The following is a 19,894-nucleotide window of genomic DNA, read 5'->3' on the forward strand; positions in this document are numbered from 1 at the left end:
TGCTCCAAATATATAGATCTATAGTAGTCTCCCTTTTCATTATCAGCAAAAATATGTTACACTTATAGATTATAGTTGTCGGCTATAAAAAACCTATCTTGGACTATGATCCCTGGTGAGGCTGAGAGGCAAAAAGGAAGCTGTGATGCTCCTTCAATATATGACAGTGACTTCACAAAAAATCACACGTAACTCTTCCCTGGTACACGCTGATACAGGAGATGAATCTGTAGCCTAGAGGCTAAGGCCTCTGCCTTACAAGGTAGAGCCCCAAGTTCAAATTCCAGTAAGAGTGTTGCTCCAAAATAGATCTATAGTAGTCACCCTTTCCTTTTCATTATCAGTAAAAAGATGTTACACACACACACACATATATAAATATATATACAGATATATAGATATATATACAGCAGATATATATATAGATGTATATCTATATGTTTAGGCAGATATATAGATATATAAAATATCAGCAGAAAAAGGCAGAGGGGGGAATTTTTCTTTCATTCATAGTGGATCAGTAGAAGGGGAGGGAATGGGAAATGGCAATCTTGGTAGATAACACGAAAGAATATAGAATTCAAAGAAAAGAAAAACAAGACAAGAAAGCTGTCAAGTTCCTGGGAAATCTCTCCGAAACTAGGTCAGTGAGAAAAGAAATGCCAAATGAGACGCATTGTTAATAAGCAGGCACTGATGTGCATAACATCCTGGGTAGGTATATGCAGATGGATTCCAGATGGCTTGTAGCTGTTGGAAGGGGATTGGGTAGACAGCAATTAAAACCCCGTCACTAGTGGGCCGTGACCATCAATCCACATCCCTAAAATTGATTGAGGAGGCAGCCCTACAAGTTAACTGGAAACATAACCAAAACCAATCAGTCCACACCAGTTTGTGGATGCTCAGTCTTTGGACGAGATGTACCCGCTTCGTTTACGTCAATGGGTGAAGGAGATTTCGGGTGAGAGGACATTTCAGATGCTGCCCCCAGCCCCCCAAAAACAGACAGGAGAAGAATCTGGGAGCACTCAAGAGCGTAAAAGCTGCCAAACACAAATAAGAAAAGCATTTCCCCATGCCGCTAATTAAAATCTACCGTGTAACATTATTTATTTAAAGTATCTAGATGCCTTTCAGAATAAAGGTGGCTTACAAGAGATAACTAGGTCTGCATACATTAGCAGCATAATTGACTTCCCATACTCAGTAGGGAGGTCAGAGTCCCAGATAAGTCAGCATTAACGGTTTCTTTAGGGAGAAATGCTTTGGTGGGTAGAGGTTTCCAACTTTGAAAAGAAAGAGCAGAGAGAGAATTGGGTGTTGTTGTTTTTAAAAAATAAAAATAAATTGAGCATGGAAGGAGTCACCTTTTAGAATAAGAGTTTTTGATCTGAGCTGTCTTTCTTTTTAGCCATGTATAATACTGGTATTATCCTATTATACTAATATAATACTACCTAACATTTATACACTCATTCCGCCCATCAGCTGTATATAAGGACTTCTCTGTTCCCTCGATGGGGAAAGGAAACAGAGGGAAGAGCTGGGGGAGGATTCGTGGCTAAACCTGCTTTGCAATACTGCTGGCTGCAAATATCAGGGAGAGGGTTTTTATGCTTTTAATCAGGACTGCTGTGCCAAAAGAGCAACGGTGCCAATCAGCTTGAGGAAAGGAAAATAGAAACAAAAACTCAGACATGTTCCTGCAAGCAAAAAAAATAAATGGCTGCAAGTAGCATTTTTATACTATTGATAGTATTCAAGAAACAGATGACTTTCCCTTTTTTCTGCCTCTCTTGCTCCTGGTGCCAATTCAACAGGAAATCTTGCTAAGAGCATGTAAGCAATAAAATTGCTTGCGTTCTTTCTCTCCGGACTCCTTGTACTAAGAACTGTTGTTTAATTAGCCAATTTCTTTAAAGTACCGTATTTTTCGGAGTATAAGACACACCATTTACCCCCAAAAAGAGGGTGAAAAACTTGGGTGCATCATATACACCGAACGTAGCCCCGCCCAGCCACCCCCCACCCTTTGGCCTCTGCCTCCCAGCAATTTACCTCCTTGCAGCAGAGCCTGTTAAGCCAAGAAACAGCTTCTTGACCCTCAGCGGATTGAATCTGCAGCCACCTGGTAGAACTGAAAGTGAAACTAAATCTGCAAGGAAGCAAATTGCTGGGAGGTAGAGGCAGAGGCATATTTTTATTTTCTTGTGGTAATCAGACTGATGAAACTGGATGCAAGGAGGTAAGTCAATAACTATAAATGTCTGTAGAATGTTCAGATTATTAGATTTATTTTTTAAGGACTGCTTTATTAGTGTTCTAGACAACTTAACAAAATGAAGAAGCTTTTCTTAGGAGAGAAGTAGTTCTCCGTAGGTACGGCTGCAGGTCTCTCTTTTCCCTGACAGTTCTCTGGGATCAACAGTGGTACCCAAAGAACAGGGGAGAGCTCCTCAGCATCTCTCATTGGCCATGCCCATCAGCTGACTCTTGCATCTATGCAAATTGTTGCTAGAAGACAGATGCAGGTACACCAGCTACCTGCATGGAGGTTAGTCCTGCAGGATAATCCTCTCATTCATTCTAGTCTCAGAAGAGGGAAAGTCCACTTTACAGAGGCTCCGTATTAGTGGCCCAGGTTTGAAGGAAAAAAATGTTGTGGGAAGGCCACACAGCTTGGCATTCCATTTCCGTGAAAATTTGGGATAGGGGCTGTAGACGAAAGAACAATGTATAAGGTTTGCAGTTCTGCATAAAGAACATTGCAGTGACCTGAAAATATGGAAGAAGTAATGGAAAGAGACCTAGAAGTTATGGAAGAGCTGAACTAGAACCTAACAAACAAACTTTAAAATAAGAGAAAAAAAACAAGAAAAGTGATGGTCATTGAGTGAGTAATAAGAAAAGTTTATATAACTTTATTTGAGTCAACAGACTCAAACTCAACCCGGATAAGACGGAGTGGCTGTGGGTTTTGCCTCCCAAGGACAATTCCATCTGTCCGTCCATCACACTGGGGGGGAGTCACTAACCCCCTCAGAGAGGGTTCGCAACTTGGGTGTCCTCCTCGATCCACAGCTCACATTAGAGAAACATCTTTCAGCTGTGGCGAGGGGGGCGTTTGCCCAGGTTCGCCTGGTGCACCAGTTGCGGCCATATTTGGACCGGGAGTCACTGCTCACAGTCACTCATGCCCTCATCACCTCGAGGCTCGACTACTGTAATGCTCTCTACATGGGGCTACCTTTGAAAAGTGTTCGGAAACTTCAGATCGTGCAGAATACAGCTGCGAGAGCTATCATGGGCTTTCCTAAATTTGCCCATGTCACACCAACACTCCGCAGTCTGCATTGGTTGCCGATCAGTTTCCGGTCACAATTCAAAGTGTTGGTTATGACCTATAAAGCCCTACATGGCACCGGACCAGAATATCTCCGGGACCGCCTTCTGCCGCACGAATCCCAGTGACCAGTTAGGTCCCACAGAGTTGGCCTTCTCCGGGTCCCGTCAACTAAACAATGTCGTTTGGCGGGACCCAGGGGAAGAGCCTTCTCTGTGGCGGCCCCGACCCTTTGGAATCAACTCCCCCCAGATATCAGAGTTGCCCCCACCCTCCTAGCCTTTCGTAAGCTCCTTAAAACCCACCTCTGTCGTCAGGCATGGGGTAATTGACATGTTCCTTCCCCCTAGGCTTATAAAATTTATGTATGGTATGCTAGTGTGTATGATTGGTTTTAACTTGTGGTGTTTTAAAATTAATTTAAATATTGGATTTGTTTACATTGTATGGCGATTGCTGTGAGCCGCCCCGAGTCTGCGGAGAGGGGCGGCATACAAATCTGATTAATAAATAATAAATTAATAAATAAATAAATAGTGTTTTTATTTTTAAGTGAATGTGAAACATCTCCGAACCTCTTTCATGCTATTGCAAGATAGCCATGTGCTAATTTATCTTTTTCTTTTACGGTATGCAGCTGACCCAGATTGTATTCTGCACAGCAAGCCCGATTTTTTATCTCTGCCTCAAGCAAATCAGCGTTTTACAATCTCTGCCTTACGTCTCGTAGCCTAACTGCAGAATACTGTCACATTAAATTAGAGGAATCAACATGATTACTTGTTTCACATTTGCAATTCTGACTTTGTAATTGAAGTACAGTCTTTTAAAATCTAGATTAAATCGTTCTGCCACATTTTTTCGGCAGCCGTCATTCATACCAATTACATTCACTATGCTGGCCATTCATACACATGACGGGGGTGGGTGGGGGGTGTCTATCTTTCCTACCACTTCCTAAACTATCTTCATCACATTTGCAATTCAGCCATCCAGAATCTGTACTGAATTTAAGTGGTCTGTCTAAGCTTGTGATGGCGAACCTATGACACGCATGTCACATGTGGCACGGGAAGCCTTCTCTGCAGGCACATGAACCATTGACCAGCTCAGCTCCACTGCACATGTGTGCATGCCTCCCACCAGCCAAAGACACATGTGCTTTCTCTTCACTTTCTGTGGCTCCTGCTTCCCAGGTGACTGGAGATTCCACTCTGTGGAGACAGAATACTGTCAAGTCTATCGCTGGCAAACCATGATTTATTTATTTATTTATTTATTAGATTTGTATGCCACCCTTCTCCGCAGACTCGGGGCAGCTCACAGCAATAATAAACAATATATAACAAATCTAATAATTTAAGAGAAAAGCTAAAAAACCCATTATTAAAAGCAAACATACACACAAACATACCATACATAAACTGTATAGGCCCGGGGGAGATGTTTCAATTCCCCCATGCCTGACGGCAGGATTTTAAGGAGCTTACGAAAGGCGAGGAGGATGGGGGCAATTCTAATCTCGGGGGGTAGCTGGTTCCAGAGGGTCGGGGTCACCACAGAGAAGGCTCTTCCCCTGGGTCCCGCCAAATGGCATTGTTTAGTTGACGGGACCCAGAGAAGGCCCACTCTGTGGGACCTAACTGGTCGCTGGGATTTGTGCGACAGAAGGCGGTCCCAGAGATATTCTGGCCCGATGCCATGAAGGGCTTTATAGGTCATAGCCAACACTTTGAATTGTGACCGGAAACTGATTGGCAACCAATGCAGACTGCGGCGTGTTGGTGTAACATGGGCCTACCTAGGGAAGCCCATAATTGCTCTCGCAGCTGCATTCTGCATGATCTGAAGTTTCCGAACACTTTTCAAAGGTAGCCCCATGTAGAAAGTATTACAGTAGTCGAGCCTCGAGGTGATGAGGGCATGAGTGACTGTGAGCAGTGAGTCCCGGTCCAGATAGGGCCACAACTGGTGCACCAGGCGAACATGGGAAAACGTCCCCCTCGCCACAGCTGAAAGATGGTTCTCTAATGTGAGCTGTGGATCAAGGAGGACGCCCAAGTTGCAGACCCTCTCTGAGGGGGTCAATAATTCCTCCCCCAGGGTTATGGACGGACAGATGGAATTGTCCCTGTGAGGCAAAACCCACAGCCACTCCATCTTATCCGGGTTGAGTTTGAGTCTGTTGATACCCATACAGACCCTAACAGCCTCCAGGCACTGGAACATCACTTCCACTACAATAAGACAAGGAAGTGATATTCTGTAGGCACCAGACGTGACAATCCACAAAACCACCTTTTCTAAAAAGACAGACTTCCTCCTTGATCAACCCTGGAGAGTAGAGTTACCCCAAAAGCTGCATGTAGGCAGTGAATAACATGAATCGCCCACGAGGCAATCGTGAGACCCCCCACGCATCAATTGTCCAGTGGGACTCTGTAAATATCTCCAATACCCAATGAGATGTAACTTGATGGTTAATGGATGACAATAAAAAGGGGCCCAGGACAAGATGTGCCTTCCCCAACAACATGCATTCTTGCCTCCTGCCTCTTGATTGACATCACACCCCAATGCTGTTTGGGCAAGCAAAGCTTCTCCATCCTCCCAGCTCTGTTTGGGGAAAGGAGGCTTTTCACCCTCCCACCACTGTTTTGGGACATGAAGCCAAAATATGGGGGTGTGCACATGTGTAGGGGGCAGTATGTGCAGGAGGGGCATTACATTATGGGTGTGGGCACTCGCGCAACAATGCGCGCGCACACACTTTCGGCACCCAAGGGGAAAAAGGTTTGCCATCACTGGTCTCAGCCTTGGATGACAGCCAGTTTAGTGTAGTGGTTAAGGCACCAGGCTAGGAACCGATAGACTGTGAGTTCTAGGCCTGCCTTAGACACGAAGCCAGCTGGGTGACCTTGGGCCAGTCACTCCCTCTCAGCCCTGGAAAGCAAGCAAGGGCAAACAGTGCTTGAAAAAAACTTGTGAACAGGGTGTCCAGCAAACCTGGAAAATGGGGAAATCAGGGAATTATCAGGGAAAGTGGTGGTTCAGGAAATATCATGGAATTATCAGGGAATTCGTGAAAAAAATGGAATAAGTCAGGGAGAAAAACCAAACTGTATTAAAATGTTCAAAAATCAGGGAAAAATCATATTTAAAAAAACCCCCAGATCGCATTGCCTGGTAGAATCAAGTAAAAATGAGCATAACTGCGGCAACAACTTGCTTCCTCAGCTACCGATATTTCTCCATGGCTTAGCCATTTATATGATGTCATCTACAACCACGCCTTAACCAGATCGCAAGTTACAGGGAAATATCAGGGAATTTCAAAACGCTTTCCCCCTAGACACCCTGTGTGAAAAGACCTGTTCCAGGCACTGATCAGCAGTCAAGACTAATTCAAAGGGACAAAAAATAATAGTTAAGAAAGCTTTTGATGTACATGGAGGTGCAGAGGCAAGATGCAGAGACTAGAGGAAAAACCCATTTGCCTCGGTATATCCAGCAATCTACCCACCCATTATTTATGGGGATAGCAACTAATCAAAATCCTCCCCTCTTGGGTGCAAACACTGCAAGATACCTGAGGCAATGGATATACTTGGAATGGCTTAATTTCACTCTCAAAGACAGGTAGTCCTTGACTTATGGCCACAATTGAGCCTAACATTTCCGTTGTTGTTTTTTAAGTCCTTTTTTGCCACATTGTATGAACTTTCTTGACACAGTCATTAAGTGAATCCCTGCAGTTGTTAAATTAGTAACCTGGTTCTTAAGATAATCTGGCTTCCTCATTGAGTTGGCTTATCAGGAGGTCACACAAAAGAGATCATGTGATCTTGGGACACAGCAACGGTCATAAAACCAAGCCCTACATGGCTTAGGACAAGACTACCATTGGGACCGTCTTCTGCCTCATGCATCCAAGCCGCTGGCTAGGTCCCACAGAGTCGGCCTTCTCCAGGTCCCGTTGGCCAAACAATGTCATCTGGTGGGGCTTAGGGGATGAGCCTTCTCTGTGGTGGCCCCAGCCTTCTGGAATGAACTCCCTCTGGAGATATGTACTGCCCTCTCACTCCTGGTCTTTCATAAAGTTCTGAAGACCCACCTGCCGGCGGGCATGGGGGCCGTGAGTGATGAGATTGTGTCGGCTGATATTATGAATGATTGAATTGGGTGAATGGGAATGACTGTAGATGGGGTTTTCTAACACTTTTAGTAATTTTGTATAATTCTTTTAAAAAGTAATTTAGATTTCTTTATATCAATGTTGTATGCCTCAAGAACGGCGGCATAAAAATCTAATAAATAAATAAATAATAATTACAATAATTATTATAATAATAATTTATTAGATTTGTATGCTGCCCCTCTCCAAGGACTCGGGGCGGCTCACAACAACAAAAAAATACAATATGATACAAATTCAATATTAAAACTAATTAAAAAACCCATTATTACTAAAAAAGATTCAATTCTACATAATCACACCATTCTCAAATGGTAGGGTCAGAAAGATGGGGGGGGGATTAATCTCCCCATGCCTGGTGCCATAAATGAGTCTTTAAGATCTTGTGGAAGGCAAGGAGGGTGGGGGTGATTCGAATCTCCGGGGGGAGTTGATTCCAGAGGGCCAGGATTGCCACAGAGAAGGTGCCGCCAGACGGCATTGTTTAGTCGACGGGATCCGGAGAAGGCCAACTCTGTGGGACCTAATTGGCCGCTGGGATTCGTGCAGCAGAAGGCGGTCCCTTCTGTATGAACCAGTTGCCCCAGTGTCTGAATTTTGATCATATGATCATGGGGATGCAGTAATGGGTCATCACTGGGAAAAATGGTCATACGCCACTCTTTTCAGTACTGTTGTAACTTTAGATGCTCTCTACGGTACCTGTAGTTGAGTATGGCCAAAAACAGCTTGGCTGTCACATTAGCCTTTGGCCACTAGAGGCCGCTGCGTCCCTGCCTTATTAAGCCAAAGTAGATTGTATCAGGCATCACATAGAATCTAGGGTGCTTTGGTATAGATAAGAGCATGTGCTTCTGCCACCTGCGCAGCTGATCAAAGGGGTCCTGCAGTAACACTGTTTTAACATGCATCTCGACGAAACACCAGCTTATATCGGTGGTGGAGAAATTGCGCAGCAACAACAGCCTGCCTTGGCCCTTGAGGGAAAGAAGCCAGAAGTTCCAAATTGGAACCCATCTTACGGTAGCATTGTGTCATTGGGCAGAGCCTGGGTCACGTTCCTCTAATGACTGAGCTGGATTCGACAGGCAGGAAAGGCCCATTTCTCAGCTTTGCAGGGGATAAGGTAGACATAATAATTCCACCACTGGAAACTGAAGAAATCTGAACACTGTGACCTCCTAGAATGAGTTTTGGACAGATCAGTTATTTCCTGGGCCTGCGCTAACTTGCCATGCGTATATTAATGCATCTAGCGTGTCCTGCCTTGCATTGGTAATTTTTAAAAATCTGCGTAAAACCTCCACGCACCACGGACAAGTACAGACACGTACATATGCATTTAAAAATCTATCTAACGCAGCATACGTTTCCTTTGAAATAGGTACAGCTTTGAAGAGCATTTTCTCCTTTGAACCAAAATGGGCAGGGCAATATTCAAAGAAGTGCAAATTCTGAAGAATCGTGCTTGGTCTAATGTGTGTGTCAGCCTGGGCGGCATGGATCAGGGCATGAAATTAGCTCAGATCAAACCCTGCTCTGCATTCTTATTGTCCCACTGGTGTTGCTAAGTCCTTTAAAAAAAAAAATATTCTCTCCATTGTGGTCCTTTATTTCTGATTTAAAAAAATACATAAATCAAAGCCTGAATTTGGGACCCTGGTTCTTCCCAACAGAGCTGGAGGCTTGGAAGGGCCTTTGTTAATAATATTATTAGGGAATGAATGAAAAGAGCATGCATTAGGTAAACAAAACAAAACAACCCCCCCCCCCCAAAAGAATACATGTTGTGGCTCGTTCGCATCCTGCATAATTAGCAATAGATCCAGAGGACTCAGAGATAGTGGAGGTGCGGTACAAGCAACCTGTGTTCCTGACACCCAAGACTGACAGCGAAGAGGACGTGGTGTCAGAGGCTGAAGAGCAACCAGGGTGATCTGCACCTCCTGAGATGAGTGACTCGGGAGAAGAGGAGGAGCCTCTTCTTGATGCTAGGATTTGCAGGGCCTGTAGGAGGCAAGAGTGGTTCCTCGTCAGTAGCACTGCTGGCTAATGGGCCACTCCCTCAGGCTATTTAATGAGGAGTCACACAATGCTTTGGTGCAGAGAATAACGGTGTTCATTCCAGAATCTTGTTGCAGCTCTTGTCCCGGCTTGTGTTTTAAAAGAACCACTTGTTTGCATTAATTAGCTCTGGGCTTCCAGCCAACCTCTGTAAGTCTACGATACCGCACTTTGCTACAATCTAATAATTATTGTTGCTAAGATATTGTAATCAGTATGGTGAAGCCTTTCTTAGATTTTATTCTCTCTTTTTTTAAAAAACCCTCAAACTGCTAAGACTTTTGTTAGGAGTTAAACTTTTAGTACTAAATCCGGTGGTGTGCATCTTATTTTGGGGGGATCAACGCTGGGACAGAACCAATACATATTTTCCAAAAAACAGTATGCCTCAGGGACTGTTTTATTAAGTATTTTCCTGTTCCATGGAAAATGAACTTCCCTCATGAAAGAAGAGTAAATTTAAAGGAGGGATGTTTTTATTCTTCTAGATTTTGATAGAGATGGAAAATATGGTTCTCAAATGTTGCCACGCTGGTGAGGCCTGTTGGGAACTATGATTCAGTAACATCTGGAGAGCTTCGGGTTCCTCACTAGGCTTGGGCGATCTCCTTTGAAGAAAGCACATATCTGGTCAGGTTGGGGTCAAGACCTGAAGCAATCTAGACAACTTGCCCTACACTGATAGGATCATACTCACGTTCTTCAAGGCCAGAGTGTGGTTTTTCCTGGGACTCCAGCTGGGCATGGGCTTGGGCCAAAGGGCAACTGTCGGGACTGTGGGTCGGTTCTACATTGGCATGAGGGCAGCAGATTGGACTGTGTGACTCCTGTACTTCAGCACTGTCTTCTTCCTCTTCGTCTCCCTGCTGCTTGCAAAGATGGTGTTCGACCATCAACTGGAGCTCTGAAAAGTAGAGATGGGCAGAATGCAATGAAAACTGTGATATCGTGATGACTTGATTCTTATGGAAATGTTTCCTTTAAAAAAAAATCTCTGCTGAAAACAGCAAATTGTTCTTGTACATGAAGGAACGTATCTATTGGTTAATCTTAAATGTCCTGCTTATTGGTTAATCTTAAATGTCCACTTTAAATGTCCTGCAGTTTTAACAGAATAACAGAGTTGGAAGGGACCTTGGGGGTCTTTTAGTCCAGTCCCCTGCTCGAACAAGAATCCATATACCAGTGATGGCAAACCTTTTTTTCCTTGGGTGCCAAACACTCATAATTCAATGCCTCATCCATGCCCCACCCCCCTGTGCATGTGTACACCACCCCCTTACTCTTCGATTCCTGACTTCTGGTGGGCCTGGTAGGCCCTCTGGAGGCCCCCAGGAAGCCCTCTGGAGGCCAAAAATGCCATCTACGTGAGCCAAAAATCAGCTGAAACTGAGCTAAGGCAATGGCTTGTGTGCTGACAGATATGACTCTGTGTACCACCTGTGGCATGGGTGCCATAGGTTTGCACCACAGTCCTATACTGTTTCAGACAAATGATTGTCCAACCTCTTCTTAAAAACCTCCAGTGTTGGAGCACCCACTACTTCTGGAGGCAAACAAGTCCACAACTGATTAATTGTTCTCACTGTCAGGAAAATTCTCCATAGTTCTAAGTTGTGTCTCTCCTTGATTAGTTTCCACCTATTGCTTCTACTTTCAGATGCTTTAGAGAATTGGTTAACAACCCCCCCTTCTTTTGTGGCAATGCATCAGAGACTGGAATTTGTGAACTTCAGTTTACATTGTCACACTGTTTTATTATTGTTGTGAGCCGCCCCGAGTCTTTGGAGAGGGGCGGCATACAAATCTAATAAATTACTATTATTATATTATTAAATGCCTTTGATGGCTAGAGAGTATGGGAAATTGAGCCACACTTATGGTAAAATAGGTTCCCAGAAGATTCACTGATGATTGTAAGAAACGCTTTGGTCCTCTCCACAATCCTACTTTTTTTATTATTATTATTATTATTATTATTATTATTATTATTATTATTATTATTATTAATTTATTTATTGGATTTGTATGCCGCCCCTCTCCGGAGACTTAGGCCAGTGATGGCGAACCTATGGCATGGGTGCCACAGATGGCACGTAGAGCCATATCCGTTTATGTGTGTGCTGGTCAGTTGAGTTTTGGCTCATATAGAAGCTCTGGGAGGGCATTTTTGGCTTCAGGACTGCCTTCTGCCACACGAATCCCAGCGACCGGTTAGGTCCCACAGAGTTGGCCTTCTCTGGGCCCCATCGACTAAGCAATGCCGTCTGGCGGGACCAAGGGAAGAGCCTTCTCTGTGGTGGCCCCGGCTCTCTGGAATCAACTCCCCCCGGAGATTAGAGCTGCCCCCACCCTCCTTGCCTTTTGCAAGCTCCTAAAAACCCACCTATGCTGCCAGGCTTGGGGAAGTTGATATTCTCCTTAGCTATTATGATTTATGTATGGTTTGCTTGGGCCATGTGATTAATTTTTATGATAAGGGTTTTAATCTGCTTTTTAATATTGGATTTGTACATTGTGTATTGTGTTGTGAGCCGCCCTGAGTCTTCGGCGAGGGGTGGCATACAAATTTAATTAAATAATAATAATAATAATAATAATAATAATAATAATAATAATTAGTATTATTATTATTATCATTATCATTATCATTATTATTATTCTGGAGAGCCTCCAGGGGGATGGGCATTTTTCCCCTCCCTGGCTCCAGGGAAGCCTTTGGAGTCTGGGGAGGGCAAAACACGAGCCTACTGGGACCACCAGAAGCTGGGAAACAGGCCGTTTCCAGCCTCCAGAAGGCCTCCAGGGGATGGAAGAAGCTGTTTTCACCCTCCCCAGGCATTGAATTATGGGTATGAGCACTCGTACATGCGTGATAGTGCACGTGCACGCTCTTTCAGCACCTGAGGAAAAAAAGGTTTGCCATCACTGACCTAGGCTTTGGACTAATAATACAGTATTTTTAATAGGCATTCACGGGTTGACCTTGAAACTCAAATGCCAATGATAACTCTTGTTATCTGTGTCCTGGATTGTGAAACTTCCCCCTTTCTTGAATTCACACGTTCTAATTTAGAAATTCCTGACAGATTTTTTTTTTATTGCTGATCTCTGCATTCCTCTGCAGTGGCTGATGCAGTCCCACCCTAGCCTGACAATTGCATCCTGCATTATATCAGGCACTGCAACACTTGGTAGGCGAAGACCACGCAGGAGAAGGCTGGTAATTGGAGAGAATGCAGAGGAGGACCAATGCAAAGTCATAAAATGCTTTAATGCAAAATTAATGAAAAAACGATCCTGGCAGGGATTAGGCAGGATCTGTGAAAAGTTACAGGGAGGTGGGGGGAACAGGGGGTAGGGGGAACAGAGGGGGGGGAGGAGAAGGAAAGACCTTACAAAATCACAGAAAGGCTAAAGGAATCTCAGCACTGACTGGCAGTTTCTGAATACTGTAAGCTAATGGGGGATACATTATATACAAGGTGGTAATACACATCCAAAAATAAACCCTATGCTGTTTTAATCACAGAATGCAATGTCTAGTGTAACACACACACAGCAAAAAATAGGATATGTGTGTACCTTTAAAAACCCACAATCAGCTTGTGGACCTTCCATTTTAGCAACAAGCTCTATTATTTCAAGCTCTGCTCTAGACAGCTGGCAAGCATTTGACTTACTATTCTCTTCACCCTCACTTCAGGTTTGGAGAATTGGGTAAGGCATTGGGGTGAGGTCAGATTGCGATTTGGACAATACAGGAAAGCTGAGCTCACCAAAGTTTTGTGAGACCACCTTTCCAAACGTATCCCCTTCTTCCCTCCCTATCATTTCAAGAAAGGCAAAGGAAATAAGAGCTGGGGTGGCGCAGCAGGTAGAGTGCTGTACTGCAGGCCACTGAAGCTGACTGTAGATCTGTAGGTCAGCGGTTCAAATCTCATCACCGGCTCAAGGTTGAGTCAGCCTTCCATCCTTCCGAGGTGGGTAAAATGAGGACCCAGATTGTGGGGGCAATAGCCTGGCTCTATTAAGAAGTGCTATTGCTAACATGTTGTAAGCCGCCCTGAGTCTAAGGAGAAGGGCGGCATAAAAATTGAATGAATGAACGAACGAACGAACGAACGAACGAACGAACGAACGAACGAACGAACGAACAAACAAACAAACAAACAAACAAACAAACAAACAAACAAACAAACAAACTGCTGGACATAACAGTGAGCCCTTTTGATGCTCAGAAAGCAGTCAACTATCTTGTTGCTTCTCCCCAGGTGTTGTGGTTGAATCACAGCCAGCTCCTTTAATCACAGACTTTGAAGAGGAGGAAACGGTCTGTTTGAGCATTATAGGCCTGTGTGGCTGTCAGAGGAGTTGGATAGTGAGGGTGAGGAAGGGATGGAGATTGAGGGTTCTGCAGAGAATATAGAACACCCAGCTAGGGCCTTGTCTGGATCTGATAAGGAGGGGGAGTTTGTGAACCCTATTTTAGATGCACAGGTGAGAAGAATGTGTGGGAGACAAGAGCAGTTACGCAGACATAGAGGGAGGCCTTGAATACTGCTATACGCAGTGTGTAATCACAGAGTGTTTAAAAGGGGAGGTGACTGGAAAGTTCCCTTTGCAGGAAATCAATGTTTATACCTACAAGAGGGAAAGAGCAAGTTCAGAGTTTTTCCCCTCTCAAATATCGTTGCAGTCTTGAAAAAATATAGTTTTGAGAAGTCTGTGAATATTTCTGCTTCCCCCAAGCTATAGGCTTTAAGGTTCAACTCTGTTTTGGAACATTCCTTATCAGTTTTGCCGCTCACTTTGAATTTTGGCAGTCGACGGACGTTCTTTGCTTTAATTTGTGGTTAACATGTTTGCTTGTACAATAGACTATTAAACTTCCAAACTCTGTGTCTGAGTATTAATGGGGATTTAATTGCTGACTGGTCATTGAGTCAGACAGAACACTAGGCACTGTAGTTGCCATGATGGATTTCATCCTTCAATCCTCCAAGTGTTATAAGAGGCAGTGCCTCATATAATTCCATCCTCCACACGGCTTCTGGACCCCATTACCTTTCATGGTGGGAGTGGTGCGTGAGACCTTCTTCCTCTGCCTTGGGGACATTGACAATCCTGGCTGCAAAAGAGAAGAAAGAGCAAGTCCCAAGAGAATACAAAATTCAGGTGCAATGTATAATCTTTTGGCCATGTGTTGAATCTAGCTCCTGCTACTTACAGAATGAAACAAGAATGACTGAAAAACGTCCTTGAAGATCTGGAGTTCTAGCTTCTTCTTTGTAGCGAGCACATAATCTGGTGATTACCATTTTCTTGGCTCATGCCTTTGGTTGAAAAGTTCGAACCCACCCAAGCCTCTTAGCTTATATTCCCCCCCCTTTTTTCAAGTTTATGATCTATAGCGGTCTATAATTCTCTCCACTCCCATGGAACAATGATGGAAAAACAGGGTAAAGAGCATCAGGTTTTTGCCTAGTTTGACCTCTTGTCCCTTCAGAATCAGGACAAGAATCAGACATGAAAATCATGTCAGAAATACAATTGATTGTACAAATCATGGTTTGTAGGATCATGGTTTGTAGGACCAGCAACCAGTACTACTATGCTGCCAGCTAGTTTTTATTGGGAGACTTTTAAGTAGCCTTAAAATTAATTCCATCTTTTTTCCATTATTAAAGCTTATTAATTAGAGCAATGACAGTAAAACTCATTTCCAGTCCAATGGAGGTTTTGTGTGTGGCACTCACACACAAGTGCTTTGGTCTTCCTGGCAATTTTCTCTTTACATTTACTCTTTAGTAAATATTTTTTAATGGGAAGCCTTGTACATTCATACATGAAATGTATTCCCCTATCATCACCCTGGATGGCTTTCATGTATCACAATATTATTCTGTTAAATGCATCGATCGACTCCATTGTTCAAATCTGAGAACAGCAGGAATATATACCTTCAGAAGTGGGTTGGGGAGCCGGTCTTCATCGATTTCTAGGGGGGGGACAGAGAAGAAAAAGACAGGAAGAACAATAAGTTAAAGGCATGGTAAAGGCAAGACACACCAAATCGTAGAATTCTGGGTTATTTTTGCAATATAAATATCTTTTCACCGTCTTTCTCCCTGGATTTTATTTATTTGTGTTCCATCTTTATTATTGTTACAGCGAATATATACTCCTGTTTTCCCCCACAACAACAATCCTGTGAAGTGAGTTTGATCAAGAGAAAGGTCACCCAGAGCTGGTGTAGAACTCTCAATCTCTGGGTTTCTAGCCTGATGTGCAATGCACTTCTTACAATATAGAGTGGACAGATGCCATTCGCAATATGCGACGCAAGGAGTGCATGAGAGGGCGAGCTCCAACTTCTGCCCTTCTCCTTTGTGCTTCTCTCAGCATTACCTGGGGCCCTTCAATGGGCTGGACCACCCATCCTGTTGATCAATCATTAAGCAACATTGCTAAGATTAAGCCTTATTGGAGAGTTCACTGATTACCGTAACTTAGGTAGCTCTATTTTGTGTGTGTGTGTGTGTGTGTGTGTTAGTTTTCATATAGTCAGCCAGATGTTTAGACTGGATTTGGCATTTTTGTCATCTATTGAGTCTCATTGTCTCTGTCTGTCTGATACGTTCTTTCTGTGCAATTGTTAAGATAAATAAGAAATATCATAGGAGGAACAAAAACGCCTCTGGAATGGTATAAGGCAGTGATGGCGAACCTATGCCATGGGTGCCACAGGTGGCATGTGGAGTCATATCTGTTGGCACACGAATTGTTGCCCTAGCTCAGCTCCAACATGCATGTGTGTGCCGGCCAACTGATTTTTGGCTCACACAGAGGCTCTGGGAAGGCGTTTTTGGCTTCCAGAGCACCTCTGGGGAGGATGGGGGAGGGTGTTTTTACCTTCCCCTGGCTCCAGGGAAGCCTTTGAAACTTGGGGAGGGTAAAACACAAGCCTACTGGGCCCACCAGAACTTGGGAAACAGGCCGTTTTTGGCCTCCAGAGGGCCTCCCGGGTGGTGGGGGAAATTGTTTTCACCCTCCCCAGGCATTGAATTATGGGCACTCGCGCATGTGCAATACTGCGCGCCCACGATCTTTCAGCACCCAAGGGAAAAAAGATTCACCATCAGTGGTATAAGGTTAAAGGGTAAGACGATACTGTGTCCTGAACCTGTGACTACAGTAAGCAAGGACAGATCATCCAGAGCAGTTATGGCAAACCTCTTTTTGTTCAGGTGCCAAAAGAGCATGCATGCGCGCAACAGCATGCACACGTGTGTCTACACCCATAATGCAATGCCCTATCCCATGCATGCGTGCACAGCCGCCCCCTTGCACATACACAAAGGGCTCACTGAAGCCTCCAGAGTCTGTGGGTGGCAAAAAACGAATTCCATCTGATTTTCAGCCTTCCGGAGGGCAAGGGAGTGGTCATTTTTGCCTCCCCTAGGCTTCAGGAAAGCCCCCAGAACCTGTAGATGGCAAAAAATGGACCCAACTGAAAGCTCAGAAATGAACTTCCGGTTGGCCCATTGGGCCATTTTTCACCCTCCCCATGCGCTGCAGCTCACATAGGGCAATGACATAGGATCGCATGCACTGAGATATGGCTCCATGTGCCACCTGTGGTACAGGTGCCATGGGTTCGCCATCATGGATCTAGAGCAGTGAGGGGGAACCCTTTTTGGTTTACATGCCAAAAGGTGTGTGTGTGAGTGTGCTAGCATGCGTGCATGTGCCCACCCCCCTTTTCCTCGCCCCCACATGCACACTGCCACCCCACGCATGTGCACAGAGTTTTGAAGCCTGATGGGCAGTGATGGGTTCATACCGGTGTGGTCCGGAATCCTGCACCGATATGAACCCACTGATGCCATTTTCAGCGATTTCCCCCCCCAGCATCTCCGAGTCGGAAGAAACCCTCAGCTTAATGCCCTCATCTTAATGTCTTTGTCCGAAGAACAGCTGAGAAGCTCCTTCTCAGGAGACACTGAGAAAAAAAATGGCCAAAAATTGTACCACTGGGTTCGTATCAGTGCGGCACTTCGGATTATATTGGTATGAACCCACCACTGCTGGTAGGTGAAAAAAAAAGTGCTCAAACGGGCAAACCAGAAGTGTCCTTTTCCAAACTTCTGGTTTGTCTGTTGGGGAATTATTATTTTTTTGCCTCTGGGGCAAAAAAGCATCCGGAAGATGAAACGGCCTTTCCCAAGGCCGAAAATCTGCTAGTCTGTCATGTCCTCCAACATGACTCCGCATGCCATAGGTTCACCATTACGGATCTAGAGTCTCAAGGCTACCACCAGCCAAAGAGCCGTTCCATGGCCCTTAAGACCCCTCCTGACCAGGACAGCTGAAAGCTGGTGTCCATCCTTCCTGCCACTTGGAGACAGATGTCAGCTGTTCTGTAAGGGAGTAGGACAACTTGACATAGCCAACTTGCTATGGCCAACTCACCATGGCCAACACACTGCAAGGCAACTCTCTGCGGAATAAATTAACAATTTAAATATAATTTAACAATTATATTTAATTATTTAAAATAAAAATAATTGTAATGTTTGCCATTCACATTCCATTCTGTCCCTCCTTTGGCATCCTTTCTTTATTGATTTTTTTCCCCTACCATTTCTTTGGTCTTAATGTTGTCCTGCAGCGAGTTGTCCTATGGCGAGATGACTGTGGTGAGTTGGCTGTGGCGAGATAGCCACAGTGAGATGGCTGTGTCAAGGCAGCCATGGTGAGTTGGCCGTGGCGAATTGTTACAGACCCATTTTGTACGCCCTCCAATAGGCACACCCCACCTTTAAGACAACCCCGAGGATCTTCTCCTAACCCTAGCCTTGCCTGTATATTAGAGGTTGTTCCTCTTTGCAGTCCTCGGCCACCATGAAATGCCAACTGTGGCTGTTTCCCTCCCCAACTTAACAATGACAAAGTAACTCTATGATCTTGATACTTGCCCCATATCAGTAGACTGTAACCAAAACATACAAAACATTTGTTAGACCAATTCTAGAATACAGCTCACTTATATGGAACCCGCATTGCATTTCAGACATCAATACAATTGAGAGAGTCCAGAAATATTTCACAAGAAGAGTCCTTCACTCCTCCCCTCGCAACAAAATACCTTATTCCACCAGACTTGAAATACAGTGGTTCCTCTACATAAGAACTTTTCTAGATAAGAACCGGGTGCTCAGGATTTTTTTGCCTCTACTTAAGAACCATTTTCTACTTAAGAAGCCGGGCTCGGAAATATTTCCCAGGAAATTTGAGAGCGGCACGAAGGCCCAGCCAGTTTCCTGCCATTCCCTCTTTAATCCCGGCCATCTCGGGCTTTTCTGGGCTGCCAGAGGAGCCTTTTGGTGGTGCTTAAGGAGGATTTGGCAGTCCAGAGCGAACGGAGCGTTTTCCTTTCTCCAGGGGCTTGGAGAGGGAATAAACCACTTTGCTGTGGTGACTCCCTCGCACTGCCTCCCATACACCTGGCACGAGGTTGCCTCACGGAGCGTCTGGGTGCAGAAAGGCAAAAGGGGACGCTCACCTCACCTTTTTCCTTCGGCAGCGACTGTCCTCCTCCTATTCTTCCTCCTCCTCCTCCCACCCATATTCCAAGCTTTTATTTCTTTCCTAATGGGTTTGCATGCATTATTTGCATTTACATTGATTCCTATGGGAAAAATTGCTTCTACTTAAGAACCTGGTCATGGAACAAATTAAGTTCTTAAGTAGAGGTACCACTGTACTGGGATTAGACATTTTACAACTACGTCACCTCTGATCTGATTTAACTATAGTTCATAAAATCATATACCAAAATGTCCTTCCTATTAATGACTACTTCACCTTCAGACGCAACAACACATGAGTACATAATAGATACAAACTAAATGTAAACCGCTCCAAACTCGACTGCAGAAAATACGACTTCAGCAACAGAGTGATCAACGCCTAGAACGCACTACCTGACTCTGTGGTTTCTTCCCCAAACCCCAAAAATCTTTAACCTTAGGTTTTCTACAGTTGACCTCTCCCCTTTTCTAAGAGGTTTGTAAAGGGCGTACATAAGCGCACCATTGTACCTACCATCTTATTATCTTATTGTCCTATTGTCTTTTTTAATCATTACTCTAACTATGTTATGCTTATACAAACTACTATCCTATACTTGTTTGACAAATAAATAAAATAAATAATAAAATAAATGAAATAAATGAAATAAATGAAATAAATAAATAAATAAATAAAATGAATAAAATGAATAA

At 44.2% G+C, this 19,894-nt stretch overlaps 1 protein-coding gene across 6 annotated transcripts in view; it reads right to left on the bottom strand.

The window, feature by feature from the left end:
* Positions 1-19,894, bottom strand: part of PPP1R1A (protein phosphatase 1 regulatory inhibitor subunit 1A) — a 123,577-nt gene that overhangs the window by 5,458 nt on the left and 98,225 nt on the right. For 5 of the 6 annotated variants that reach the window (XR_011558138.1, XR_011558139.1, XM_070741014.1 and 2 more), the window contains exons 3-5: positions 15,569-15,606; positions 14,673-14,736; positions 10,303-10,509 (exon numbers count right to left, since the gene is read on the bottom strand). Coding sequence is in view for 4 of the 6 variants with exons in the window: in XM_070741014.1 (XP_070597115.1) it covers positions 10,303-10,509; positions 14,673-14,736; positions 15,569-15,606 (309 nt within the window). In the remaining 2 variants the exon portion in view is untranslated. Of the gene's footprint in view, positions 1-9,978; positions 10,214-10,302; positions 10,510-14,672; positions 14,737-15,568; positions 15,607-19,894 lie in introns of those variants that run through there. The other variant, XM_070741015.1, reaches the window with a different exon arrangement.

This window comes from Erythrolamprus reginae, chromosome 2, assembly GCF_031021105.1.
Source record: "Erythrolamprus reginae isolate rEryReg1 chromosome 2, rEryReg1.hap1, whole genome shotgun sequence".
Classification (NCBI taxonomy): Eukaryota; Metazoa; Chordata; class Lepidosauria; order Squamata; family Dipsadidae; genus Erythrolamprus; species Erythrolamprus reginae.